The 27,873-nt window shown below is 44.7% G+C and overlaps 1 protein-coding gene across 1 annotated transcript; it reads right to left on the bottom strand.

The window, feature by feature from the left end:
* Window positions 1-114: 114 nt before the first annotated feature.
* Window positions 115-27,873, bottom strand: Rbsn (rabenosyn, RAB effector). The gene is made up of 12 exons (XM_038319430.2): window positions 27,662-27,873; window positions 24,418-24,730; window positions 19,713-19,853; window positions 18,121-18,221; window positions 17,374-17,419; window positions 17,114-17,275; window positions 14,303-14,544; window positions 12,374-12,444; window positions 8,476-8,562; window positions 7,727-7,829; window positions 4,342-4,446; window positions 115-3,632 (listed from the first exon to the last, which is right to left on the bottom strand). Exons 2-12 carry the CDS (start codon window positions 24,560-24,562, stop codon window positions 2,520-2,522), a joined length of 2,316 nt encoding a protein of 771 aa, XP_038175358.1. The 5' UTR covers window positions 24,563-24,730; window positions 27,662-27,873; the 3' UTR covers window positions 115-2,519.

The following is a 27,873-nucleotide window of genomic DNA, read 5'->3' as shown; positions in this document are numbered from 1 at the left end:
ATATGAACACGTGTGCATGCACACACACACTACAAAAGAGGGATGGAGGGATGTTTTAAGCACAAATACACTCAGCCACAAAATGTCATTTCTTTAATAAAAGACTCATATACATGTTATTTTATATTTTTAATAAAAGCCTGATACAAGGCCCCAGTGTAGTGCATGCACATCGATGGCCATCAAGCTGACAGTCACCATGGTTACCAACACATCACGTTCCTCTAGTCGGCCTAGTACAGAGACCAAATCCTCAATTCAAATCCAATGACCTAGCTATGCCACATGGCTCATGATGACTTAGAAAGACATTTTAGCATCTGACGACAAAGACATGATGAGCAGTAAGTGCAGTGAGTGGGGCTCCAGTCCCGTAGTGTGTTAGGAGGGGCAAAGCCAGAAGCCCTTCCGCAGATGAACCTGACCTCCGTCTAGGGGGTGTGCCAACTCCCTCTCAAGGACGTGCTCCTTCACTGAAGCACCTGAAATCATGAAGGATTCACATGAGGATCCTGTGCAGTTACACTCACAGGCCATCCCCCTCTGCAAACCAACCTTGACCTACATAAATTCTAGAACGTGATACAGGCTAAGGGTAGACAAGTCTCCCCTGTCATGTCTGACTTACAGATATGGCCAAAGAGGAATTCAAAGAGAAACTCAGTGAAACCTCTGGCATCTGAGTTTACTTGGTTTACTATTCAGTGAGTTGAGATTTAAAAATAGTTGTTAAAAGCATTAGTTTTTCTCTCTGCTCTCAGTCACAGACTGCTACCTGGAGGTGAGTTTCAGGAAAAGTTTCATTTAGTGAGTCACCAGCTAATTAAGAAGCCCTGTCTCATAAGAAAAGCAATGTCTACCGCCATACCAGCCTGAACAGCTGACCTATGTCAGGAAAAGTAGTGGTGGGAACCAGTATTCAGCTTCACTCTGTGTTGAGCTGCCTCCTCTTTGATCAGACAAAAGGCAGTCCAAGCAGGGTGGATATCCTGGACATGCCTGGAACCCTAGGGCAATAGCATCTAGAGCCTGGGCCTTAAGAAGAGAAGAGGCCTGCCCCAGGAAACATGGATCCAGGTTGCCCACCTCTCAGAAGAGCCCGTGACACCAACAGAGCTGGCAACTGACTGGCACTGGTAATACACTCACAGGTCGGTAAACATGTGCTGTTGACAGAACCCATAGGGTCCTCCATTACCCTCCCCCTTCAACCCTTCCCACATCCCCAAACAGGACTTTCTACCCAGTCAAAGCCCCAACAGGTACTAAACTAATGAACAGCTGCCAAAATAAAGTTCTTTGCACCCAGATGCCACTCTTACCGCCAAGATGGATCTTCACCAGAATGTGACGAAAGAATTTCAGCTCAATGCCAATAACCAACAGAAGCCTTGGCTAAGGCAGAAAGGGACTAGTGGTCAGTTACTGTCCATTAACTAAGGACTATCACTGAAGAGATTATGCAAAGCTGAGCACACCAGGATCTGAAAGTGTCACCTGTCAACTCCTCTGTTCCTATAAACTAAGCACTAAGCTACATAACTTCCCTTTCTGTCCCTATCAGAGTTCAAGTACTTCAGGACTGTGGAATGATCGGAGGCTGTGCATCAAATATTTCTGTTTCTCAGTACTCAGAGCAGTAAGAAAACATCTGCCCAGTTTCCCAGGTCAGGATGAACCACAGTGAAGAAGGCTGATTGGGGAGCTGACTCAGAAGTCCATCTGATGCCAATACTCCACAAAAGCTTTCTGGTCAGATTCCCAAATCACACCACAGGCCCTTCAATATAACCTTTGGTCATTCCGCCAAAGCCCTGGAAAGAGGTTTCCATGGACAGACAACTGTTCAGGTAGAAACTTCTCCAAACCATAACATCCACCAAAAAGCTGCCACTCCTATCTCACAATCAAGCTCACAGTGACACCCCTGCACTTGGAAACCTTCCTTCCTTTAACTGGGAGGGGACAACACTCACAACACCCCGCCATCCATAAAGAGGCACTGGTGGCCTTGGGTCCAGACCTCCCTTCATAGCAGCTTCTCCCTCAGTGTCCAGGAGACAGTCCCAGCAAGAAGGCGGTGAAAGGGGGCAGCCAAACTGGGGCACAATTCTGCCACAGCCCCTACCTGTCTTGGCTACAGGAAGGGGCCCACCAAGGGCTGACCTATAATACTGCATCATGACCAAGAACAGTCAGCAGAAAGAGACCAAGAGGAGCCCAGGAGCCCTTTCTACCTTGGCCCAACAGAGCTGCACTGAGCTGTATCTTGGAAATAAAATGGTAAAGTTCCCTGAAAAGGGAATGCTTTGTTAAAAAAATAATACAGAAAAACCAGCAAGCGAGTGCTGATTTGTTTCCTGTTTTTGTTCAGTTGTAGTGGAAACGCCTCACAGTGCACTGCAACAAGAGACTACTGCTCCCCACCTCACCGCTGGCATCAGCAGATGCCCACCCATCTCCTCCTCCCCCTTGGTACCCTGCTGCCCAAGACTTTGCCCAGTACTGGCCCACTGCTGTCAGTTAGGGCCCCCCTTCTGCTTAGCCAGGGTGCACTTCAGCTCCCGAAGGTTCTCAGTCAGCACCTCGACCTCGTCCATTCGGCCGCACTGCTTGGCATCAAAAATATAAGCCTTGATGTTGTCAATCTGCTGGAGGAGCAGCTCCTCCTCGATGCGCTCCTCAGCCTCCGTGCCACTGCCGCTGTCCTCCTCGAAGGGGTTGGTGCAGGGGCACTCCTCAAAAGGATTTCCAGGGGCAGGTGGGCTGGCAGGCCTGGGAAGGTCATCCTCATCAAACGGGTTGGGTGCTGGACTGTTTGGGTCAGTGAAGGGATTCCCTGCCCCCAACTCTGCCGCCTCCTCTTCCTCGGCATCTTCCTCAAAAGGATTGTATTCTCTGGTGACAGCAGCTGAGGGGCTCAGGAAAGTCTCTGTAGCAGCAGGGCTGACAGCACCCTCTGCAGGGCTGGAGAGGTCGTCTTCATCAAACGGGTTGAGAGAGGTCTTTTCACTTTGCTGTGGTACAGTGCTCTGGCTAAGCGCTGGGGGTCCAGACCACAAGCGGATGGGTGCTAGAGTGCAGCCAGGTGAAAGGGTCCCGGGAGCAGCGCTGCCCGGAACCGGGGAGGAGTCCTGATCCAAGGCATAGGCAAGATCACTGTGAGGAGCTCGGCTGGGCTCCAGCTGGAAGGGGACGACTTCTCGGAGGTCTAGAGCACGAGTCCGTGGGTGCACGGACGCCGCCAGGAACTGCTCTTGCTCTCGTTCCAGCTCCCGTTTGCGGAGCATCTGTAGCTGCTCCCGCTGCAGCTCCTCCTCTTCAGCCTGCCTCCGGGACAGCTCAATGGCCTTCTCAGTCTGCTGCTGGTCGTACTCATCCTGCAGCTGCCGCAGGTTTTCCTGAAGTGTGCGCACTTCATCTGTGCGGCCTGCAGCCTTGGCCTGCCTGATGAAGGACGTAATGTTGTAGATCTGTTGGAGGAGAGGGTCAGGGTCTTCACTCTGTCCCTGACCTTCTGACAGTGGGAGCCAGCCCTCAGCTTTTCGCAAAGACCTCACTTCCCCATTGGCTGCACGAGATGCCAAACCACTCTGCCTTTCCTCGAGCTTCCATCGGGACTCCAGAGCAGCCTGCAGAGACAGCACACACCACCAGGGTCACCGTGGACACCAAGCCAGCAGTCTTCCCTGTCCACCGCCCTCCATGGGCCCCACAACACTAAGATAATTCAACTGCTGAAACAAGGTAGTCATAGAAGGGCAAGTTTAGATTTGCAGCAATAAAACATAAGTTGAGATTTCCTCCAACTCAGTTTCACTGGTTGTACACTTTTCTTAAACTTTCAAAGACTGGTGCCTTTATTTACATAAGGTTAGCATTTCAGATGATACTAGAGTACACATAGTTTTCTGTTTTCATTTTGCTTTTTGTGGTGCTGGGGACAGAACCCAGGGCCTTGAGCATGCTAAGCAAGCATTCTATCACCGAGCTATGAAACAGCACCCTCATTTGCTTGCAAATGACACGGCCTCACTATGTAGCCCAGGCTGGGCTGGAACTTAAAGTCCTCCTTTCTCAGCCCCTTGAGGGCTGGGATCCAGGCATGTACCACCACACCTGCTCTTTTCTGTTTAACAGTGCACATTCTAAGGTCTTCTGGAACAGAGGGAGAATTGCCAGTCCCTGTGGTGGTCTAGGCAGGAGAGCATCAGCAGGAAAATCAACTATTTTTCTAAGTCCACAACAGAAGCCAGCTTGAAAAGGAGATTCAGCAGCAGGGGTGGGATGGGGTAAGAGAGCTGGGAGGCAACAGCTACTGGGTGACTGGGCACCATGTACCTGTCTCTCCATGGTCCTCTTCTGTTCTAAGTCCTGCTTCCTCTTCTTTTTTAGTTCTTCAAACTGTTCTTTGGTTGGCAGTGACATCAAACCCAGTAATTTTTCCTGTAGGAGAGTAATAGATAATTCTACACTTAAGTGGTTTCTCTGGGGGTGGGGTGGCTGGCCTTAAACTTTACACATTTAAACTGAGCCACTACTCCACCCACTGACATGAAGGACACTGTGGCTAGGGCTTCACCCCAGCTCCTGGCATAAGCCCCTCCCCAGGGTGTCAAGACCGCTCCCACAGGCTGCTTAAACACTTCCCAGAGAATGAACTCGTGGTCTCCTAGTTTTCCATGGTCTTTCAGTTCTCTGTTTCCCCACTCCGTGTTTTCCTGTGGGGTCACCCAGGAGTGCTGGCACCCATTAAACCTGGACATCTTTTAATTTGGTCTGATATGATTTGATTTGGATTACTGCGTCAGCAGAGAGGTTTGCTGGTTTGAAAAATACTTAATGCACTCATGCTAATTGGCAGTCACCTTTCAGATGGACCCACCCTTTCCTCATGAGATGGTCCATCAGCTCTCCAAGTATTCTGCAGGACTGTGCCAGCTTTTCCCTAGGCTGTGCCCTGCTGCCATCTACCTATATCCACCTAGACTCTAGCACTCCCTGCCACCCTTTGTGCTTAATTACCAACCTTAGACCTCTCCCTAGTACTCCATACTCTCTAACTACTACGTGCTTCACTACCACATGTTTTAGTAATTTAGTAATTTGTTGTTTACTCCTTGCCATGTGACCACATTCTACCAATGGAAATAGTCCCTCCTGGAGGACTTTTACTTTTTTGGTGGGGAGGGGATGGATAAAATCTTTAATTAAAAATTGATAAAATACAGTCTCTATACTTATGTGGTTAAAAAGTATGCCATCGTTTTGGAATGTAACAATGTAAAATAATTTAATCAAGATAATTATCATATCTCTCAACTCAAATACCATATCCAATATATATTTTTTTTTTTTTTGGTTTTTTCGAGACAGGGTTTCTCTGCAGCTTTTTTAGAGCCTGTCCTGGAACTAGCTCTTGTAGACCAGGCTGGCCTCGAACTCACAGAGATCCGCCTGCCTCTGCCTCCCGAGTGCTGGGATTAACATATCCAATATTTTATATTTTATTTTATTTACATAATGTTTTTTCATTGATTTTATATACCGACCATAGTTTCCCCCCCCCCTTTCTGGGTCATGTCCCCCCATCTACATCCACCCCACCCCCGCCTTGCACTCCTCCTCCACTGTCTCCATTTAGAAAGAGGCAGGCCTCCATGGGCTTGAGCAAAGCATGGCACATCAAATTGAGGTTCCTCCCCTTGTGTCAAGGCTGGGCAATGTAATCCAGCATGGGGAACAGGTTCCCCAAAGTTAGCTAAGCATCAGGAATTTGACAGGTCCTGATCTCACTGCTAGGAGCCGTACAAAGAGACCAACAACTGTTATACACATGCAGAAGGCCTAAGTCCATTCCATGGAGGCTCCCTAACTGCTGGTTCAGAGTCCATGAGCTTCCAAGAGCTCAGGTCAGTTGTCTCTGTGGGTTCCCCATCACGACCCCTTGGCTTGTACAATCCCTCCTCCCTTTCTTCAGCAAGATTCCTGGAGCTCAGCCCAGTGCTTGGCTGTGGATCTCTGCATTTGCTTCCAACAGTTATTGGATAGAGTATCTCTGATGACAATTAGGGAAGTCACCATTCTGCTTACAGTAGATGGCCAGTTCAGGCCCCCTCTCCACTACTGCTAGGAGTCTTAGCTGGGGTCATCCTTGTGGATTCCTGGGAGTTTCCCTATCACCAGGTTTCTCTCTAACCCCCAAATGGCCCCTCCCATAGTTATATCTTCTTTGTTCCTCTCCCCCTTTCTGTCCCGTCCCCAATCGGCCTCCTGCACCCAGCTCGCCCAAGTTCCCTCAAGCTCCCATCTTTGCATCTCCCCCTCCTGGAGGACTTTTAAAGTCATGAAACTTCAAACTGACAAGACTCAGGAAGCTCATGAAAATTCCAGGACTCCTAGTTGTTCTAAGCAGGAACAACTGCCAGAGAGAGGAGTCTCCTTAGAGTTACTTCAACCAAATCACCCAGAGACTCCAACAATGCAGGGGACATAGGAGATAGAAAAATGCAACTCAGATCTAGTCACCTAGGTTTAGTCTGCTCTTGAACCATTAGCCAATGGCCCAGAACGAGTCCCTGAGGAAGAAACATCACTTACTGATAACAGCAAAAACTTAGAATCCATCAATTCCCCAATGAAAATGAAATGGTTCAATAAAGGAGAGCAGAGAGAGCCAAAGTAGCATTTAATGGCCAACAAAACATAGAAGACTCAGTGATTAAAATGATTCAAATTTGCAGGCATGTTTGGAAGGGTGGTTCTTCCTTGTCCACCGGAATGGGTTTAGAATTGAAACACACCTCTGGCTGTGTCCATAAGGATCTTTCCAAAAAAGTTTGAGGCAGAAGACCCACTCTGGTGTGGATAGCTCTGTTCTATGAGCTGGGCTCCCTGGCTGAGTAAAAAGAGAGCGAGCTGAGCACCAGCACTCATCTGTCTGCATCTTCTGACTGCAGATGCGTGACCAGTTGCCTCAAACTCCTGCCACCATGACCAGTCCACCATGACAGATTCAAACTTCAAATAAAGTCTTCCTTAAATTTAAAGTATTTTATCACAGCAATGAGAAAACTAATGCAATGAACTAATTGTAAATATTGCATCTAAAATGTAAATAGAGAAAAAGAATTCAACATGAAAATGTACTAGAATGGAGAATAATTGTACTGGATTCATAGGATTAAAAGCTATTTTAAACACAAGAACTGGGGCTGTAAAGATGGCTCAGGGGTGAAGAGTACCTGAATTTGGTTCCCAGCTCCAACATCAGGCAGCTCACGACTGATGTCACTCCAGATCAACGCCCTCTCTGGACTCTGCAGCACTAGCACTCACACGCGCATCAACCCACATGCATGCACACACACACACACACACACACACACAATCTAAAAGTAAATCTAAAAAACAGAACAATAATAGACCTCCACATAACGAACAAATAAATACACAAATAAATAAAGCAGGAGGGAGATGAGCTGGGACGAGGTTGTTAGCAGGGATGGAGGCAGATGAGAGTGGGTAATGGGGTTGAATGTGCCCAGGATAATTGTATGTGTGTATGAAGTTGTCAAAATGTTTAATAATTTTTTAAAAGTATCTTTATTTTTACCTAGGTTTCAGCTTTTTCTCCAAATGTAGCATTCATAATTTTAAGAAATAATAAATGTACCAACAGAAAACAAGCAAGCCACACACTTAAGTTACCCCATAATGGCTTTACCTGCACAAATAGTGTAGCTGAATATCTGATCATTCTCTGTAGTCGCACAGTGTTTGGATGTGGTGAAGGGTCCTGGTTCAAGCCCAAGGTTAAGATCTTTTTACTATATTGGAAAAAAAAAAAAAAAAAAAACGCATCAAGGTAATAGGTGCTGCCAGCTTCAAAAACAGAGTGAAGTCTCTAGAGCTTCCAGGCTTTCATACCATGAGGATGTGGAACAACCCAGAAGAAACTGAAGTGTCCCTCATACATAGGAAGGCCCACTTCTTACCCTCTGGCTTCTCTAACACAGGAAAGGTTGGCTTCACAGGTGAACACAGGGTATGTCAACTAACAACCCATACTTTCATGCCTTGCTGTCACTGTCTTAAAATATTCAAGAGTGCAGCCACACAAAGAGCCTAGGAGGTTTCACAGGTAGTACGGCAGCTAGCTCTTATTTCTTTACTACTAATGAACATCAGAAACCTTTTTCTCTGGTCCGCTGCATGCTAGGAACAGAACCCAGGGCATGCACATGCTAGGAGAGTACTCTATTACAACACACACCCCACCCCCAAACACTCCAAATCCTTAACCAGAAGTTACAGAGCTATAGCAGATAGCAAAGCAGGCAGCTTCCCCCCTCCACTGTTCTGTCACCAGTAATCCAGATAAGCCCAAAGCTGCTCCCCACCACTCACTGTTTGGTCAAAACACCATCTTCTTCCCATTAGCCAGCAGCAGAAACGTGCTCTAGCAAACTTTACCTCAGAGCGTCTATTAGCTCATACACTTTCTGCACTTCCACTCGAAGATCATTGGCATGCTCCAGGCTGTAGGTTGTCTCCCCAGCACTAAGGAGAAATCATAAATGTTTGACCTAAGTTTCATGATGCCATCTGGAGAGCACAGTGTTTACGTCCTGAGACACAGGTGGTTAATTCTAAGGCATTTTAGACTTGTGGAGACAATGCAATAATTCCTCAAGATGCAGTAATCAAGCAGAAACCATTTTTCTGTATATACACCTCAGGGACAGATCACTGACCAGGCCTCTTTTATTTTTTAAGATTTATTTTACTATTTTTAGGTATGCGTATGGGTGAGTATATGCACCTGTGGGAGCCAGAAGTGTCAGACCCCGTAGAGCAGGAGTTATAGGAGATTGTGAGCCACCTGACACAGGTGATGGATTTTGTTTTTCCTTTTAAGTGGAACCTTCTTGCTATGATGAACACCTCCGCTCCAGGAATCATGTCTCAGCCTACAAAGTAACTAGCATTGAAAGTTAACGATTTGGAAATGTGCTCAGCAATGGCTGTCCCCACTGACCAGGGAAAATCACAGCACTAGCCATGGATGCACAAACCTCACTCATACACAAGAGCACGCACATACATCATAGAGATGCAATATACACACTGAATAAATATGTAAGAAACAGAACCACAAGAGTTAGCCAAGCTGTGGAGCAACAAAATTATAAAATGCCAGGACAAAGATCTATCCACACAGTTCTTTGGAACATAATTTTGTAGTTCCTCAAAAAGTTAAAAGCAGCCAGGTGGTGGCAGCGCACACCTTTACTCCCAGCACTCGGGAGGCAGAGGCAGGTGAATCTCTCTGAGTTTGAGGCCAGCCTGGGCTACAAAGCTAGTTCCAGGACAGGCTCCAAAGCTACAGAGAAACCCTGTCTCGAAAAAACAAAAAACAAACAAAAACAAAACAACAAGAAACCAAATGATAGTGACAACTGGACAACCTGTGACGATACTATCGTAAACATCCCTAAACTATAAACTAAAAAGTATGTGAACCAAACCTTAATTTTAGAAAAGAAACCTAAGATAGGCTACATTTTCCCAGTGCCTCTGTGTACCCATCTGTGCTCAAAACAAAAAGCCTGACATTACAATGCACTGTTCAAGGTGTAGTAGCACACACCTTTAATCCCAGCACTGGGGAGGCTGACGGATCTCTGCGAGTTCAAGGACAGCCTGGTCTAAGAGTTATTCTAGGTCAAAGATATACAGAGAACCTGTCTCAAAAAATAAAAGTAAAAATAAAAGAAATAGAGGTTAAAGTAAAGTTGCATAAAGATGGAAAATACACAGAAAATCTTGATACTGTATGCTATTATGCTCTCTTTGAATTGTTTGAATGCTGAGGAAGAAGCAACTAAAAGATATTTGTTTATAAATGCTGCTGAACTAATCCAAGAAAGATATCTTGAAAATACCTTGATTTCAGAATTTGGATCTAAGGATATGATACTTTGGAAAAGAGATTCTTTTGTTTTTACAGAAAATGAGACCCTATGGATTGCATCTATCCCAATATGGTATGATAGACCACGGCCTCCTGAAAGGTTGCTATGAACAACTTCAGAAAATTACTTCGCCCAACTGATGACTGAGATGAACCTGGCATACAGGTTACACCATGAAAGATCTGATTAACAGCGTCCCCATTCAGCAGGAAGCAGTTTGGAGAGAAAAAAAACTGCGCTTATGAATGTTTTTTTACATTTAAAGGGGGATATGATATACATATGAGTAATTTGCATTGGCATAGATTTTGCTTTATTGATAGAGATTTAAGGTCAATTTTGTTATATGTATATCTATTTCTTTTTTTTTTAAATATTTATTTATTTATTATATATACACAATATTCTGTCTGTGTGTATTTCTGCAGGACAGAAGAGGGCACCAGACACCATTACAGATGGTTGTGAGCCACCATGTGGTTGCTGGGAATTGAACTCAGGACCTTTGGAAGAGCAGGCAATGCTCTTAACCTCTGAGCCATCTCTCCAGCTCCCTGTATATCTATTTCTGATACTGATTAAGGTATTGTGATTGTGTAGTTCATTTTAAAAATGTAATGTATAATTAAGAAATATAGGTTGTTAATGGATAATCATCGATAATAGTGAAGTTATAGTCGTGTAAGTTAGATTTTCTAGATATATAGAGATATATTTAAGTTAAATAGGCATTCTTCATATCTTTCAAAGACTACAGAATATCACATTTAAATGTTTTAATAGCTTAGGACTTTTCATGACAATGAGACACGTCTGCTCCTGGCAGCACCAATCTACTTCAAGAAGATGATGGGCATCGAAGAGGATCCTTATGGAGTTTGATAGCAATTTGTGCAAGAAACTGCTCTTGCCTGGACTGTTGTAAAAACTGTACACAAAGAACCCACAGAGAGAGGACTGCTGAGCTTGCCTAAATGTGAGATGATCTTTCGGGGTTCCTGATTCAAGAAAGAGTCTGAGAGACATTCTGAAGGACACAGCAGATAGTAACTGAACTGCCTTCGAAATTTCCTGGTGCATAGAAATGTCTGCTGGATACTTATGGGCCTGTAGGCCGAAGATGGATGCCCCAACGGTACAAAAGAACTTTGGGTGACTGTCCAGGTAGCAAGATGTCTCTGTGATTTCTAGAGTTTGGAAGTTGATTATTTCTTGTTTACTTAGGTAGTAGTATATCTTTCTGGAGTCTTTGATGGAGTTGAAGAATGGATAGATAGTTATAGTTTTCCATTGTTATGATAAAAGATAAAATAGATATAAATATTGTAACTGTAATTCTTGCTTTATAACTGTTTTGTTATATGTAATTTTACTATGTTAAAGTGAAAGACTTCTTGTTTAAACAGAAAAAGGGGAAATGATGGAGGCGGGTCTTCTATCAATCTGTTGATTTCATTGGTTAATTAATAAAGAAACTGCTTGGCCTAATAGGTTAGAACATAGATAGGTGGAGTAGACAGAACAGGAAAGAGGAAGTGAGGTAGATGGCTCAGACAATTGCCCCGCCTCGCCTGTCTGAGCAGACCACCGTGCCTCTCCTCAGGGAGAGAGATGCTATGAAGCTCCAGCCCAAGATGGACGTATGCTAGAAACTAAACGGTAAGGCACCACTTCGTGGTGCTACACAGATTATTAGATATGATTAATCAAGATGTGAGTAAGAGGCTGAAAATAATGGGCCAGGCAGTGTTTAAAAGAATACCGTTTCCGTGTAATTATTTTGGGGCATAAGCTAGCCGGCAGCCAGGAGCAGGGCAAAGGGAAAAGCAGGCCTGCCCAAAGCCCTCACTACAACAAAGCACCTTGGCAAGCTGGGCATGAGACAGGCTGCCCTTCCTCACCTATTTCCAAGTACTGCACTGAGCAGAGGCACAGAGCACAGAGCCTCCCTTACCCCCAAATCTGCTTTATCAGAATGGCCCTAACACATGAACATGAATGGTTTTTCAAAAATCATGTGACAAAACATGTATCCATCAATGTACAAATGTGAAAAGTCAGAGTTAAGGTTCTACTTCCGACCTTACACCTTTAAGTGCTCCCAGAGGTAAGAGGCTGGGGGTTAGGAGTTTAAGAAGTGGTCTGGAACCAAATACATACTAATGGATCTATTAACATTAATCTCCTAAAATCTGGGGGAAAAAAAGATTCTATTTTTTTTGGCAGGGGTGTATCCAGTGGTAGAGCATGAGCTAAGCATATACAAGGATAGCATCCAATTTTAGCACCAAAGGGGAAAAAATAAAAACAAGTAAAAAGATTTCTGTCTCCACTTTCAATTAGTGAAGAATTAGCCTCTCCACCAATGAGTCAGAAAACAGAAGAGTGTGGCTTACTTTAAAGATGCTGCCATCCTGATGTATTCAGGAGCTTTCTGGTCAACTTTCTCCATGCAAAGTCGTAGTTTCTAAGAACAAAAGAGTAGAGGTGAGTGCTACGCTGAAAACAGAAACGCTGATCTAGACGTCAAGCTACACTAGAGATTTAAGCAAAAGGCCCCCTTTAAAACAGTAGGGTTTTTGTTTTGTTTTGTTATTGTTAGTTTCCTTATGGATAGATACATTTTCTAAGCAGAAAATCTTTCAGGAAGGAAAGAACACAGGGCCTTTAGAGCAGGTGCTTTTGAGAGGCAGCCTCCCAGAGCACAATGTGTCTATAGGGAAGAATAGTCAGCCACTGTGTTCTCTGATAGGTGATGCAAGCTAACAGCAAGCTATCAGCACATGGCACTGCCCGGGCTCTCCTCAGAACAGCAGGTAAGTATGAATAATGGCTAGTTATGAGAAAGAGACCCAGTTTACAGACTCCATACAGGATGAAGGACGGCTGCGGCTGCAGCACCACGGATCTCACACCACGCCTGCAGAGTCAGCGCTTGTGCTGTGAGACAGAAGAAGCCATCGTGGCCTGCAGAGACGCTGCCTGGCTGTTCAGTGCTGAGAACATTCTTCCTTGCCTCAGAGTTTTGCTCAAGTAACTTCCTCTGCACAGGCTAATCCCCACTCCCAGTGTCCTTGCCTCCCCACCTGTCTCACAAAACAGTTCTTGTCAGCCTACAGGTCTCGCCTGGTCATTAGGAGGCTGAAGTAGCCTCATTCTCAAAAGGTTTTTTTTTCCTTTCCCCATTTTCCATTATTTTATTTTATTTTCTAGATTTTTTGAGGCAGGGTTTCTCTATGAAACAGTTCTGGCTGTCCTGAAACTCACTGTGTACACCAGGGTGGCCTCAAACTCACAGAGATCCACCTGCTTCTGCCTCCCGAGTGCTGGGATTAAATGCATGTGCCAAAACCACCCAGCTTTTTCATTCATTCATGTATTTATTTACTGAGTAGAACTTCAAGATAATGTGTTGTAGAATCATGACCATTCTCCATCTTTCACTGTAATCACTTCTTAATGCATTTAATTTAGATGGACAAGCTTTCTGGCAAAAGACATAAATATACATGCATATACATTTAGGTATGCACACACACACATATGAAAAATTTAAAGAATTTTTTATTTTTAATTTATTTAATTTTGTTTATTTTAAATAGAGTCTTTCTACATAGCCCTGGCTGGCCTGAAACTTACTATGTAAACCAGGCTGTTATCAAACTCAGAGATCCACCTGCTTCTGCCTCCTAAATGGGGTGTAGCACCATGTCCAGTGCAGATGTTCTTTACATACTCTATTTCCTCTTGCATACCAACTGATTTTAGATGGGTACTGGGGAGAAGATCTGCACCTCCACATCTCTACACCTGAGGTCTACCACAGAGCCACATTCCCTTCCCTTCTCTCTGTGTGCCTCCACTTAGGTGCTCTGGGGTCACTGGAGGCAATGAAGACTAAGGCATCTGAGACTCAGAAGAGACTCTCAGCTGACAAGCAGAAAACATACAAGCCCTGAAAACACATAACAGCTCAAACTGATCAAGACCGAAACTCCCAAGTGTGGTTCCCAGGACCCTTTCAGCCCGTAGTTCACTACATCTTCAGTCTTTCTACAGAACCTGGTCATGCACAGGACAACCACCTTTCCCCATTTGTCTTGGACCTCCTTCCTTTCCAGTGGGTAAAGGGAAGGTAGGAAAACGAGCTTGCTACCACACAACCAGGATGACTCTATAACTCACCCGAGGCCCTAAATGGGAAATCATACCATGGCCCTTTGGCAGGAACTAAAAGTGATTCAAAGGAACAACTTCCCAGAGCACTCTCTAGAATGTGCAGGCAGGTGTCCAGCAAACAGCCGAATCTGCCTGGCATGCATCACCTCGTAGAGCTTCACGATGTCAGGTGTGTGCTCCTTCTCGTCCATCTGCTGCTCTCTCTTGAGCAGCTTGTCCTTGCAGTGTATGCAGCAGCGGATGCGGTCATCATCCTTCTCGTCCAGGACTGAGCTGACACTGCTCATGCTACTGATGCTGCCCCGGCGGGAGCCATGGACACTGTTAGGTGACTGGTTGGGGCTGGTATGGGTGCTCAGGGAGTCCTTGCTGGCACTGGTGAGTTTATCTACAAACCATAACAGACAGGCAGCAGTGACCCCTCAGCAGCCACTTATCCCACCAACTGTGACTGCAGCACTCAGGCCACAGATGTGACTTGGGAAATAATAAGAGCAGGCTTCACCTCTGGACAAGAAGGAACTATTCCTCTGCCATGGGAAAAGAATGCTGGTGCCAAGCAGATCAGGTCCAAACAGCCTGTGGTGACCTGTCTTTGGGGCTTGCAATACTAATCCTAACCTGGCCATTCAATACCCACTTCCTCAGTTTGCCCCATCTCCACACAATCCACATTCTCCAGAGACTTTCCTCTGAAGCCCTCCCACCAGTCCCTAACATCTGGCACTCACCCTTCACAACCTTAGCTCAGATAGTACCCTCTAGGAAGCCTTCCTAGGTTGCCACGAGCAAGATCTGCCCTCACATCATTTCCCATTACCCATTTGAAGTACACTCTCTTTTTTCCCCATCCAACAGCTGTATGTATGTACAGAACTGTTCTGGGAATCAGCAGCTACTGGGTAGAAACTGTGTCTTATACTCATAGCCCTATCAAGGCCACCTGATAGCATCTCCCCAGGTAAAAAGAACAAGCGTAGAAAGATGAACAGGTCCTGAGATGAGTAGGTCTCAGGGAGAAAGGAAAGTATCAAGATTAAGTAAGCAGACACAAGAACTAGGCAGAGAAAAGTGACTTTGCCCCCATGTTGTCCACAAGCCACGCTGTCCATAGCCAAGTGTGTACAAATAATAAAACTCTTTGGTGTTGCTAGTCTGTGCTGAGATGGAACCCAGAGCCTGGACCATACGAGGCAGGTGCTCTTCCACTGATCTGAACACCAGCCCCCCTTTAGCAGTGTCTAAGAGGTTGATCTGCAAACACTAGAGCATCTGGTCCACTTGTGCTTTTACAGCCTTGTTCTTCCAGGTCTCACCCACAGCCTGCACATTTCCCATAGCAAACCCCCCTCAAGCCTCCATGGCCATTAGCACTTCCCTTATGCCATTAGTCTTTCTGTATAACACTGGAATGTCTGAAAATTTTATCAGAAAGAGAAGAACAGAATTACTGCTCATTTTTTCAGATCCTCTGACCCAAAACCTCACCTGCATTTCTAGGCAAAGCTGACAAAAGAGCTGCCCAGCCTCTCCTTTATGAAGCAATTGTGAGTCTCTATGTCCCCTGCTAGATTTCCTTGGTGAAACAAGCAATGCCTTACAAGTCAAGAAATGCTAAAATAACCACTTGAGAGCCAACTGAGCCTCTGCCCTGTTTTTTATTTTTTTGGTTTTTCAAGACTGGGTTTCGCAGTAGTTTTGGGGCCTGTCATGGGACTAGCTCTTGTAGACCAGCCTGAATGGCTGACCTTGAACTTCCAGAGATCAGCCTGCCTCTGCCTCTCGGGCGCTGCGATTAAAGGCGTGTCCCACCACCGCCCAGTTTTTTGTACAGCTCTTAAATTAAGTATGTTTTTTACTCCTTTTTACTTTTGTTTTGAGACAGGATCATCTCACTCTATAGCCCAGGCTCAATCTTACGGTAGTTTTCCAGCCTCAGCCTCCATGTGCTGAGGTTACAGGCAGAAGCTACTACATCTAGCTTGTTTTATATTTGCTTGTTTGGTTTCAGTTTGAGACCAAGCCTCAATATGTAGTCCAGGCTGATATTAACCATGCTGGGACCCTCTGATTCTGCCTCCCAAGTGTGCATACACTTGGGTGATTTTTAAAACGTTGCTCTTTTTTTGTTTTCTGTTTTGTTTTAGCAAGAAGAAAGGGAAGAGACCTTGTGTGCTCACAAAACCTAAAATAGTTCTCATCTGATTCTTTATTAAAAAAAAAATTTCAGGGTTGGGTGGTGACACACGCCTTTAATCCCAGCTCTTGGCAAGCAGAGGCAGGTGAATCTCTGAGTTAGAGGCCAGCCTGATCTACAGAGTGAGGTCCAAGAAAGCCAGGCCAACAGAGAACCACTGGAAAAAAAAAAAAGAAAGAAAGAAAAGAAAAAACAGAGCAGGAGAAATGGCTCAGAGGTTAAGAGCACTGACTGTTCTTCCAGAGGCCCTGAGTTCAATCCCCAGCAACTACATGGTGACTCATAACCATCTGTAATAAGATCTGGTGTTCTCTGCTGGTCTGCAGGCATACAGGTAGGTAGAACACTGTATACATAATTAAAAAAAAAAAGAAAAACAAATAATCAAAAAAAAAAAAAAAAAAAGGAAAAAAGGCTCAGAACCGGTTAAAAGTACTTGCTTCTCTTGCAGAGGACCCAGCTTCAGAACCCATATAGGGGCTTACAACTATCTGTACAACTATCTGTAACTCCAGTTCCAGGGACTCCAACACCTTTTTCTAAAGAAAGAAAAGGAAAAAAAATGCTCATCAGCCTGTACAGTCCACTACATCCTTGGGCCTTAACACAGTGTCCAGGCTGCAGTGGGCTTCTTGAACTCAACAAGCAGATGAAGGAAGATCCTGTGGGCCATTAATTTAACAAGTGGTCCTAAGGGCCTAGCCACACTCACTAATCCCAAAAGAGAGTAGGGTCCAGGGCCCACAGCCACATCACCTACTTGCCAAGGGCAGGCCAATGAGCTCCATACATTTCTTGCACATGATAGAACCACAGAGGCGGCAGTGGTGACGACGGTTCCTGATGCTGAACTTATTCCCACAGTCTGGACAGAAAGGGACATCCTGGTCATTGACCCAAGGCACCACGGACTTTTCTATTGCTTTGGAAGGAAAAAAGAAAAAAGCAGTTCAACATTCTGAAGTTACTCTCAGGGAGAAAGCCAAAATGGAATGACTGTGAGCAAAGATCTGGATTTACCTCTAATCTTTGAAGTCTCAGTATTTGCTCTGTCAAATGCAGTGAGCTAAACAGGAAAACATAAACAAACATAAACAAACAGAGTTAACTGTTGAGGGACATGCTCCACACTTCTGCCACTCATACTCAGCAGGCAATGCACATTTGCATTGTTAAGGCTGTTCAGTCCCAACCCCGATTATCCAAACAATTTCACAAGGTACACGTTGGTTTCACAAACAAGAACTTTCTGGTCGGGGACTTAGTTGGTGGTAGAGTGCTTGCTGGGGCACCACGAAAATGAAAACAGGGACTATGCCTAAAAATGCTACCCACATAATTCAGATATACAACAGGTGTATCTAGGGTCAGGGTACAACCCAAACATGGCAGTGCTGCAGGCATAATCTAGCACTACAGGGCAAGAAAGGCTCCCCAAGATGGCCTAGCCTACACACTAGCCCAGCCCTGACTGAGAACTGACAGAGCTGCACACTGCTTGTTTGCCATCAAATGACATCACACACTGTGCCCCAGAGTGACTGCCCAGGACAACTCCAGAACAGAAAGTTTTAAAGCAGTAAGCAGAGGTAAAAGGCGGAAAAGGGGGTTGGGCACATAGCAAGTCTATCAGTGTGAGCCATTCACTTCAGGAAGGCCAGGCCAGGCCTGTCCTCTGCAGCTCTTTCAGAATCAGATATGTATCACTCACATAACACACGCTGTAGAAATTGAGACTCTTACAAAATTTGTACTTGCAAAATTTACCTTCTCCAACCTGATTATTAATTTGTTGACCTCAACAACATAGTGGTCAATTCTTGCAGCACGATGTTTTTTGAAGTCAGAAAGATGGCTTCTCACAGCACCTAAGGGGCAAGGGAAAATGCAAGGGAAAAATAAATGAATTGTTAATGATTCTCGTGAGGCCTCTCTAGATCCCTGATGAATTGAAAAACAAGTAAAAAATTCAGGGTTTTAGCGCCTTACCAAAAATTTAAAGGCCTCAAAGCACAGCAAATGAGGTCATATTAGAGCTAGCCTGAGCTCAAATTTCAATTCTGCTAGATACTAAGTAACCTCAGATAAGTTACTAGACCACTTTGTGGCTTAGTTTTTTTTTTATCAAAATAAAAGCTGGGCAGTGGTGGCTCTCACCTTTAATTCCAGCACCTGGGAGGCAGAGGCAGGTAGATCTCAAGGTCAGTTTAGTCTCAGAGTAAGTTCCAAGACAAACAACATTGCATAGCAAGACTCTATCTTGAAAATAAATAAATAAATAATAAAAAATAAAAAATCAAGTAAAGCTGGATATAGCTCTGTAGCAAAGCCAAGGCCCTGGATTCTATCCCCAGCACTTCCAGTCAAAATAACTAAACAGATAAAGTCATAATTATGCACATCAGAAAGGTAAAGTGTACAGTGCCCCTCACTTGTCAGGTAATATAAAAGGAGACAGATCTGTCAATGGGGTCTGTGGCTAGACCAACATGAGACGGACCCAGAATCACACTCTACTGCTGCAACTTAACAGCTGTTTGAGCCTCAGCAGGTTCCTACAGAGGACAGTGACACTCCAAGGAGGACACACATACAGAGCACTTAACACAGTGCCTAACTAACTAAGAGTTCTCAGCTCATTCCCTCTGTTTCTCTCCCAGTTACAATGCTTGGCTCTTAGGGTTTACTGGAGCTTTCTCAAGCAGCTCTAAAACAATGAAAACAGGAGGCTGTCTTGTCGGGAAGAAGGGGTTCACTGCGAGAGGGAGGGGAGCAGAGAGGTTGGTAGAAGAGGGATGTCATGACTATTCTGGTTTGTCAACTTGTCTGTATCTGAATCAACTAAAATCCAAGTTGCTGGGGACTCCTGTGAAGGATTTTCTTAGATTATTTGAAACAAGATCTGTCCTAAACCTGGGCCACACCTTCTGGTGACAGTCCACATAAGAGACTGGAAGAAAGAGACTTTGCTTTTAGACTGCTTGCCCTCACTCTCGCTGGCATGTTCATCTATCCTGCTGCTGCAGCCGCCACTACATTCACATGCACATTCTTCAGGATTCCAACACAGACTGAAGACCAGCGGCTCTCCAGGAGTCCTCGAGAATACAGAACCAGATTGTGACTACAGAGATGAACACCTATTAGATTCTCAGCCTTTCAGACTTCAGATAGCCATTGGACTACAAGGTCCATATCCTATTGGTTCTGTTTCTTTAGAGAACCTGACTAATACAAGGAAAATAGAATCAAAGTGTGTGTGCATAGTAATTATGAAATAAAATTTTAAAGTTGAAAAAAATGACCTAAAACAGGGTGGATATTTCATAAGCACTGAATGAATGAATGAGTATTCTTACCAAGCTCCTGGGGTTCCCACATGTAAGGATCAACCCCTCCATAGCTGAATGACTCATATCCTTGGGCCCCTGGCTCCACTCGATCATCCCCTTCACGCTTCAGCAACTTGTTCTTTGCTTTCCTAGCCTTCTGAACAAGATCTTGAAGAAATGAAACAAGCATCACAAATGAGCCCAAGATTATACAAAAATAATCATCCTTATTTTAAAATGCATAAAAATATTCCCCAAAGAAATGAAGCAGTGAGAAGAACACCTTATTACCAACCCCACAGAAGTCAGCACCAGCAGAATGCTGTGCATAAGCCACGTTAGGGCTTTCCTCAAGTTTAGTAGTCCATCTACACAGAAGGAGCCAAATCAAACTCAACGAGGATGGTGATTTGTTTGTTTGATGTAGGTAGGGTCTCTCTACATAGCTCTGACTACCTTAGAACTTGCCACATAGAACACTCTTGCCTTGAACTACAGAAGAGAGAGATCCACCTAGCTCTGCCCCTCACATGCTGGGATTAAAGGTATGTGCTAGTATAAGTCTTCATTTTGCAAACAAGGCTGAACTACTTTGGATGATAAAGGAACTGCCCAGCAGCTGTCTCAGAATTGATACAGCCATTCCAAAGAGGCCCAGTTAACTAATCCATACATCTTTGAAAACAAAACAGAAGCTACAGTTAACTTTCAACCACCTTTTCCTCTGCCTACTGAAAAATGGCTTAACTTCACCTGGACTAGGGCCAGGGTTCAAACCTACAGACCACCTTTCAGAAATGGTGAGCTAGTGTTGGTTGTTTAAAACTGCCCCCAAGAGGCCAGTGAGATAGCTCAGCCAGTAAAAAGCTGTGCTGGAGCCCCAGGACCCACATGGTAGAAGAGAACTTATTCCCGTAAGTTGTCCTCTGACCTCCACATATGCACCGTGGCACATGCCCTGGATCAAAATAAAAGTAAATGAATAAATATAATTTTAATAACTGCCATTGAAACCTGATACCTATGTGCAATGTTTTAGTGCTCCATTTCTTATTGTTTACAAATATGATACCTATGGGAATGACGGTACACAGGCAGATCTCTGTGGGTTCAAGGCCATCTGGTGTACAAAATGAGTTCCAGGCTAGCCAGAGCTACATAGAGAGACCTTATTTCAAAATAAATTAAATAAATAAAACTTCTGAAGGATCAACAGACCAAATAGAGAGATGAAATGCTTTTAAAAAGGCTTCTCAAAAAATTCTATGTCAATCTTTCCTACTCTCTCTCTCTCACTTCCTCTACTGGCTTTTTTGAAAGGCTAGCTTCTAACCTGCAGCTAGCTACATTCCCAACTCCACCTCTCCAGCACTAGGACGACTAGAGCACAAAGACCAGCAACCTAAGAATTCTACCCAACCAGGGCATGGTGAGACTTTCCTATAATCCAAGAACTTGTAAGTGGAGGCAGGGAGGTCAGTACAAGGATATCCACCACTATGTTAGAGGCCAGCCTGGGATACTATAAGAAACTCTGCTTGAAAACAAAAATGCGACCTTCCAGATGGCTCAGGAGGTAATGCTTAAAGCCAAACCTGAGTGCCCGAGTTTAAACTCCAGGACTCTCATGGTATAAGGAGAGAACCAACTATTATCTCAAGCTGTCCTCTGATCGTCACACACTGCCACAGTATGTGTGTTCACACACACAAATACATACACTAAATAAATGTAACAAAAAAGTTTATACCAGAAACATTTTTAAAAAAAAAAAAAAAAGGAATTTCATCTTAACTAACAAAATGACTACTAGTGTTAAAAGAATGTTGGAGCCGGGCAGTGGTGGTGCACACCTTTAATCCCAGCACTTGGGAGGCAGAGGCAGGTGGATCTCTGTGAGTTTGAGGTCTACAGAGCAAGTTCCAGGACAGGCCCCAAAGCTAGAGAGAAACCCTGTCTTGAAAAACAAAACAAACAAACAAACAAAAAAGAATGTTGGTTCTCTTGAGGTAGAAATAAAAAGAATGGAAACAAGAGGATTTTTTCCTTCTGTGTGGAAGTCAGGGCCCAGCAAGTGCTCTAAGCCATGCCCTACTCTGTAGAAGGCCCATCCTAGAGGATCTATATAAACTTCTTTCCACAAGACATATTCATGCTATGTGTATTTTCTAGATTCACATCTCTAACATTCTATAAACAATGAACACTTTCCTTGTTTAGAAAAGTTCCTATAAGGGGCTGCAGAGATGGCTCAGCAGTTAAGAGCAGTTGCTGCCCTTCCAAGGACCTGGGTTCAATTCACAGCATCCACAAGGGGGCTCACAGCTGTCTGTAACTCCAGTTCCAGGGGATCTAGTGTTCTCTTCTATCCTCTGCAAATACCAGGCATACAAGCAGTGTATAGACATTCATACAGGCAAAACATCAATATCCATAAAATAAAAATAATAAAAATTCAAAGAGTAAAAGGTTAGCATGGAAGTTTGAGGGCACTTCTAACCTTTTCACAGTCTGGCCTGTCTAGATGACCTCTGAGTAGCATGGTATATAGTTGAGGTCAGAAATGCCAAGATAGGAAGCTCTTTCAAACCCTTTGGCTGGCCACAGGAAGCTTAGGTAATCTAGTTTGGGGCTCCTCCCACCCCTTTTTCCCCGTGGAAGTTGCAAGGTATGCTGTGATCAGACTAGAGAGAGGGTCTTTCACCATCAGAGATGCCCTGCAGAAAAAGCTGCACTGGACTTCCATGTGGCAGAAGATCTGGGGTCCACGTCTATTCTTTCGATTGCTGTGTGGCTTTGAAAACATTACTGGTCAAGTTTGAGTCACACGTCCTTGTAAAATTACATACCAAGATCCTCCAGCAGGGTGCAGGGAGAGCTAAGTGATATGAGAGTGCATATGAAAGAAACTGCAAACATTACAAAGCACCGCCCTTTCAGGCACTCCCTTTAGCAGTTCCTGGTCTGTGTCAGCATCTAGAGTCAGCAGGTTCCTGGACAATCAGCCCTGAGGATTCTGAAATGTCGGACTCCATGTTTTTGTATGGAAATTATAACTAATGTTATATTGATATTCCCAGCATTTTTGTTTTGCTTTTGGAGACAGGGTTTCCTGTAACTTGCTAAGTAGAGTAGGTTGTCCTTGAACTCACAGATATCCACCTGCCTCTACATCTGGACTGCTGGGACAAAAGGCATTCACCACCATCACCTGGCTCCTTATTTATTTATTTATTTATTTGTTTGTTTGTTTATTTATTTATTTAAATTAACTGAAAAAATGGAATCTAGAAGTCCAGAGACAAATATTTCATTACAAGGAACATGTGAGTCACATGTCTGGAGAACAGAGTCCACTAGAAACACCATCCAGTGGTTCAGCCTTCTTTCTACCCAGTAGATTATAAATCCAGTGTCCACACTCTGTGACTATTGGGGCTTTCAGAAATGCTGCCAAATGGGAGATGAATCTTAGCTCAGTAGGAAAGTAAGCTCTAGAGAAGCAGTGATTTAACTGGAGGTTAGAACATTAGATACAGCCAAAATTACCTTTGAAGATTTCTCTGTACAACTGGAAGCTTTAAAAAAAATGTTGCCAGGCGATGGTGGCTCACACCTTTAATCCCAGCACTTTGGAGGCAGAGGCAGGCAGATCTCAGTGAGTTTGAATCCAGCCTGGTCTCTAAAGTGAGTTCCAGGACAGCCAGGACTATTACAAAGAGAAACACTGGCTTGGTGGTGCTGCTGGTGGTGGAAAGCTGGGTCAGCGGTGGTGTCGTACGCCTTAAATCCCAGCACTCAGGAGGCAGAGGCAGGCAGATCTATCTCTGAGTTCAAGGCCAGCCTGGTCTACAGAGAGAGTTCCAGGACAGCCATGGCTACACAGAGAAATACTGTCTCAAAAAAAACAACAAGAACAACAAAATGAACTTTGGGAGTTGTTTCTCTTTGCTTTCAACTGTTACATTCCTTTTCCTGGGCTTCAGAGGGCAAAGTCTAGCCAGGGAAGGAGGGATGGCAGCAAGGCTTAAATTAGTAACAGGCAAATGGTATGTATTGCGCCTCCACTTTTTGTTGTTTTGTTTTGTTTAGAGACTTTGTAGACCAGGCTGGTCTTCAACTCATGGAGATCTACCTGCCTCTAACTCCCAGGTGCTGGGATTAAAGGACTACAACACCATTGCCCAGCTGGGTCTCCACTTTTGTAGCAAAGGATAAGCATTCCTGCCCAAACCATTCCAGGCTGTAGGTGAGATGATCTGAGTAATCCAGTAAGAGACAACAGATCACAGTGGTTACATTTATTAGTTTAAAGCCAGGTTTACTCCATTTGGGTGACTGGGCAGGCTATCTAATCTCTCTTAATCTGATAACCTAGCCTGCAAAATGGAACTCACAGTAGCACAGCTGCCATGTGTATTAAATAAGATAAATAAGTGCCTGGCCTGGTAGCACACGCCTTTAACCCCAGCCAGCACTCAGGAGGTAGAAGCAGATGGATCTGTGAGGCCAACTTGGTCTATATACTGAGTTACAGGACAGCCAGGACTACATAGAGTGACTCTGTCTCAAAAAGAGTAAATAAATACCCAGAGAACCAAAACACAGAACACAAAATAAGTACTAGATATCTGCTTGATAGTATTATTACCAGCATCATAACCCAATAAATCTATTCCATTAAGTAAGGTCTCTTTAATAGAATGGAATGAGCAAAACCCTCGCTTCTTACTTTTAATTTGTCCTTTGACATCACGATCTTCTGAGTGTTCGTCTTCATAATGTGACTGAAGTTGGTAGAAAGACTGAAGGTCCTTGAGGCACAAAGGGCACAGGAAGCCTTCCCTCACTTCCCCTGGGTCATCAAGAGAAGACATAGTTGCGCTTCTTTCAACCCCAGGAAGGCAGGAACCTCATGCCAAGTCAGCTTGATTCCTCCCAAGGGAGCAGGATTCTGGCAGTGTTAGCTTAAGCAGGCAGCACTGGATAATTGGGAAGTGACATTGTGGCCTTGGATGAGATTTCCTCTCTTTAGCAGGAGGAATCTAAGAAAAACACAAAACACAAGCCAATTGAGGTAAATTAGCAGCAAACAAAAGGTTTCTTTGCTCTTCCCATAGCTCAACAAAGGCACAAGTCTGTAATAGCAAGGTTAATTCTTGGTACAAATTTGTGCAAACAAACTATTTCTCAAATTCTTAGACTAAGACAAAACCCAAGATATGAGAACAGCACAGGACACACTGGTAAATCACTGAGGCGGGAAGTAGAGTCCTACAAAGAAGCAAACAGGATCCCAGGACACTTCTTTTAAGTTCATTTTAAATGTTCTAACCTCATTATTTGAAAGGATTATTTTTCTTAGTACTAAGGATATAACCTAGAACTAGCACATGGTATGCAAGTCCTCTACCACTAAATACACCTCAGTCCTTTTTATTGTTCTTAGCGTAGGATGGGGTCTTGCTAAGTTTGCCTGGGCTGATCTTGGAACTCACTTTGTAGCCCAGGTAGGTCCTGAACTTTCTACCCTCTTGCTTCTGGAATTACAGGCCTAAGCCACTAACATGGCCAACATATTCATTTCCATTTTAGTCACTAAGGAAAATATGTAAGATACTTATCAATGATCGGTACTTTTACTCAGCCATATGTATTGAGCTCTTCATATTTGCTACGCACATGTGCTAGAACTATCAGAAGCTAAGTGTAGTGGCTCATGACTATATCAGCACTCTGGAGGAGAGATAGGAGGCCAGCCTGTGCTACACTGTCAGATTCTGTTTCAAGAAACCAAAAAAGGAACTGGCAAGATGAGTAAAAGTGTATGCCACTCAATGGGTAAAGTGTATGCCTCAAAGTTTGATTGCCAGAACCCCCAAAATGGCAGGAAAAAACAAACTCCCAAAGGTTGTCCTCTGATCTTCATACATATACTACACCTAAACACACTTCATATGCATACAAAATAATAATTAAAAAAAGAAAAGTTAGCGTGTTTTTTTAAAACACCAAAAGTAAACTAACAATACAGAACAAAATTTTCAATTTTAAAAGGAATATTAAGAAACTTAGCAGGGCTGGGCAGTGGTGGCACACGCCTTTAATCCCAGCACTTGGGAGGCAGAAGCAGGCGGATCTCAGTAAATTCAAGGCCAGCCTGGTCTACCAAGTGAGTTCCAAGACAGCCAGGACTATTATGCAGAGAAACCCTGTCTTGAAAAATAAAATAAAGGGCTGGTGAGATGGATCAGTGGTTAAAAGCACTGAGTGCTCTTCCAGAGGTCCTGAGTTCAATTCCCAGCAAATACATGGTGACTCACAATCACCTGTAATGAAATCTGGTGCCCTCTTCTGGTCTGCAAGGACACATGCAGGCAGAACACCGTATACTTAATAAATCTTAAAAGAAAAAAGAAAAAGAAAGAAAGTAAAATAAAAAAAGAAAGAAACATAATAGAAAAAAAAGTCAAGAGCCATCTCTCTGGCTCAGTGTAAAGGCACTTGCCACCAAGCCTGATCATGATGCTAAATGAAAGTGGGAGGAGAGAACTGATTTCTGAAAGTTGTCCTCTAATCTCCATACAGTCAGTGACATTATGTATTCCCCCTCACACAAAATAAATGTTTATTTTTTTAATTAAGAGAAGGATGAGAAGAAGAATCTGTGTAGCGTGGTGATGTGTGCATACAGTTACAGCAATTTGAAAGGCTGAGGCAGGAGGATCCAGCCTAGAGCCTAGGCGTTCAAAACCAGCCTGGCCAACAAAAAACAATCTAATACTTAAACATTTCAGGATTTAATAAGTTACATTTTCTGTCTTACTGGGCCATGACAAAGTCACTGTTAATGTGACCTTGGAAGACTCCTAGTCATAGAAAACAAAGACAAAATCATTTCACAGAAGCTAAGAAATCTGTCCCCAACACCATGTGGCCACAAATCACAGCCCCGAGTGGGAGCGAGACTTGTGGTGTGTGCTTTGGATGGACTGCAGAGGGCACCATCTAGTCCTCAAAACTGAAGGGTGGCAGCAACTCAGAACATAAGTAAATGGGACACCAGATGCCTGTTGTTTCCCTTAAGAATCAGATTAATAAATTCCCTTAAGATTAAGAAATCTGACAGGCGTGATGTCTTTAATCCGAGCACTCGGGAGGCAGAAGCAGAGAGATGCCTGTTAAGTTTGATGCCAGCCTGTTTTACAAGGCAAGTTCCAGGCCTGACATGACTACCTAGTGAGACCCTGTCTCGAAAATAAATTAATAAACTAATTCGATGACTACACACATGCAGACTTCGCCCAGAAAGGGATCTGAGGGTCCGACCTGTTCTATCCCCAGGCTGTGGCTGATGGGATCTTGAGGGTGACGGCCTCCTCCTCCCCTGCACACATCCCTAACAAGAAGTCAAACAGAAGCCGCTCCCGTCCACCCTGGCCACACATCGCAGGTCAAATGTCACGCTGGAGAAACGCCCCTTACTCAAGACAGACTCCGGTCAAGACGCCTTTACGACAGCTGCCTCGGAGTGCCATGTGAAATGACTAAATAAGACAAGACCAGAGCCAGTAAGGGGAGTCTGGGATTTTTGCCACCACCACCAGAGCTCAGCGGTCTGGCGCAGTGTCTGACACACACACTGACACACACACACAAGAGACGGGGTCGTAATAGGACTTCATGAATGTACGAAGTGAGGGACCCTAAGATAAAGTCACTTAATTATGCGCCACCACAATCCACCGAAACCGATGCCGCAACCAGAAGCCCAGTGGTGCAAACCCTCACATCCGGATTGGCGTGAAGCAACGCAGCCACGGGCACCGCAGAGGTCCGCACGGTCACGCGCACCCGCAGGACCGCGACTCTGCGGGCGCCACGCAACACGGCAGGGGCAGGGACGCGCCGTCGAGGCCCGCAGAGCCTCTCAGCTCCCCACCGCCTCGTCGCTTCAAGCCACACGTCACACCCACCTCAGCCACCGCCGCCTTCTCGTTGGCGGCTCCGAGCGGGCCGACACCCTCCCTCACGCCCTGCGGCTTCCGAAACGCGGCCGGCAGTCTACTCTCGACCTCCGGCCGCGACTCCGGGCCCCGGAGATCTCTCAGAGACTCGCGGCAGACATCGCCATCGGCGGCTCGGCGCTCGGCAGGCACACCAGGGGGAAACCGGAAGGCAGACTAAC

The sequence above is a fragment of the Arvicola amphibius genome, chromosome 2 (assembly GCF_903992535.2).
Source record: "Arvicola amphibius chromosome 2, mArvAmp1.2, whole genome shotgun sequence".
Taxonomy (NCBI): Eukaryota; Metazoa; Chordata; class Mammalia; order Rodentia; family Cricetidae; genus Arvicola; species Arvicola amphibius.
Note: the sequence above shows the minus strand (reverse complement) of the source record. Positions and strands in the feature narration are given on the sequence as shown.